This window comes from Verticillium alfalfae, genomic scaffold (genome assembly GCF_000150825.1).
Source record: "Verticillium alfalfae VaMs.102 supercont1.4 genomic scaffold, whole genome shotgun sequence".
Classification (NCBI taxonomy): Eukaryota; Fungi; Ascomycota; class Sordariomycetes; order Glomerellales; family Plectosphaerellaceae; genus Verticillium; species Verticillium alfalfae.
The window spans coordinates 913230-915266 of NW_003315035.1; the positions used below are offsets into that span (position 1 = coordinate 913230).

Sequence of the window (2037 nt, forward strand, 5' to 3'; positions counted from 1 at the left end):
ATTCAGGGTGGCGCTGTCGACCAGCGTCGTCGAGCTGCGTATAGGGGGCTGCACTGGCAGCCCGGTTTGTGGCTGAATCGGGGAGTGCGGAGGAGATCTGAGGTCTGGAAGGTATAGGACCGATAGAGGATGAGCGTATAGCAGTGGGTGTAAAGGGTTGTTTAAAGCATCGATGTTTCGGAGGTGAAAGGCAAGAGGCAGCCCACGGGCAAAGGGTTCTCGATGGGAAAGGGAAGGCAAAGTCCAAGGTGTGAGAGTTTGGGGGGGGGCAAGAAAGGCCAGCCTTGGTCGTTGGATGGTCAAGCGCGCGTGTTTGGGGGTCGCTGCTACAGCTCGTCAGTGGCTTCCAAAAGGCTTGCGTGGCGGGGTGAGGAATGCCGTGACAGGGTTGCGGCAGGACGTGTTTCATTTGCTGGGGGCCCAGCGATCCGAGGCGCCGCGAAGGCTGTTAGAAGACCGTCCTCATCCGATTCGGTCGCGCTCGGCCACGACCTCCGTGGCCAGGCAACGTCTACTTGGCGCGTGGCCCTCTTTGCAACCCGTCCATCTCGTCTTTCATCAGCCATCGAGTCAACCACTACGGCGAGGTGGCCGCCCAACTTGGCAATCCATAATCCTTGTGCATTGTCAATACTCAGGCTGCCTTGTACAGGGATTTGATTGTCTACAGCGTCACCAAGTGTCAAGCCAAACAAAAACGCCTAAAGCCGTGCCGTCCCGCCTGCCGCATCGTTCAGGGTTGCCCAAGTGTTCCTCACAAAACTGCGGCAGATCATCATGCCGTGTTGTTCATACATCCCTTGTGCCCACATCATCCGTCCTTTTGGCACCGAGTCGACCGAGGCCACCCGAACATGTTGGGAGAAAGAGAGAAGGGGAGAAAAGGGGGAAAAGGGGCAAAATGTTCTGATTATAAGAAGTGAAACCCTCCGCAAACGCGTCACACGATGCATCGCTTTGCCATGCAGTACGGAATTCAAAAAGGGTTGACATGCAGCAACCCACATCAAGTTGGGCCGCCGAAGCTTTTCATCAATCGGAATGACCACGCTAAACGCCGTCTCTGTTGATGAAAAGAAGAAAGAATGAGATTTGGTATCATGGAACCAGAAAATACGCCAGGAGCAGCAAATGAGGATATGATGTTTCCCAAACGCGGCGTTAGATGGCTCGAAAAGAAAGATGAAGAATGATCACATGTCCACTTAGGACTCGACCTTGGGGCGTTTTGCGTCACCGCCCGTGTCTGCGCTTTCGCCGCTGCCGATTTCAGGCGTTTTGCGCTTTGCGATCGGCGGGTTGTCCTCTCGCAGGAAACTGGGGCCCTGTCCCACCACGGGAGTCGCAAAGTTTAGCGGACTCGGTAACGTGTTGCTGTCGTTGCCGCCGCGCTGATACCAGTACGTGTCGAAGCTGCTTGGGCTGGGCAAGAACTCGTTGTTGAGGAACCGGGACGGGAGGGCGGAGACCGGTGTGTCAATGTTCATGTTGTTATTTTGCTGCGGCGCCGGTCGCGCGAACGGATTCGGCGGGCCTGTTGCACCCGCGGAGAGCAAGGCCGATGCAGAAGGGGAGGGCGGTGGAAGGACCATGTTGTTGGAGGCCTGGCCTTCTGGCCGCCGGGCCGCTTGTGTTGCGGCAGGATCAGCTTGCGTCCGTGGCGACTGCGTCTCGGAAGCACCAGTGGCAGTCTGTTGCTCGTCAGACGGTTCGTCGGGGATTTCGACTCGAAGGCGAGGCCGCGCCCCTCCACCGCCGCCAAGGCTGCCAAGCTTCATGCTGTTGGATCGCGATGGAGGCGTAAAAGTGGTTTCGGGAATAGCCGCAATGGACACATTGCGTCCCTTGCCCGGTCCTTGGGCGTCGGATTGTTGAGGGAGCGGAGGCGAGCTGGTGTGGCCGTTTGTCCTCGAAACCGCGCCAACATCTACCGACTGAGACCGGTTGACACTTTCGATCTTGACGCCGGCGTCCGACTTGGAGGCCGACGAATCCGCTGCAGCGAAAGAAGCAAGATGCTGTGACAGGATAGACGAA

General features: G+C 57.4%; 1 protein-coding gene across 1 annotated transcript in view; it reads right to left on the reverse strand.

Moving 5' to 3' along the window:
- Positions 1 to 1205: 1205 nt before the first annotated feature.
- The window catches only part of VDBG_03707 (MADS-box MEF2 type transcription factor), a gene marked incomplete at both ends in the record, with an annotated part of 5104 nt that continues 4272 nt past the window's right edge, over positions 1206 to 2037 (reverse strand). The window contains one exon of the mRNA XM_003005708.1: positions 1206 to 2018. Coding sequence (XP_003005754.1) covers positions 1206 to 2018 — 813 coding nt within the window. The remainder of the gene's footprint in view (positions 2019 to 2037) is intronic.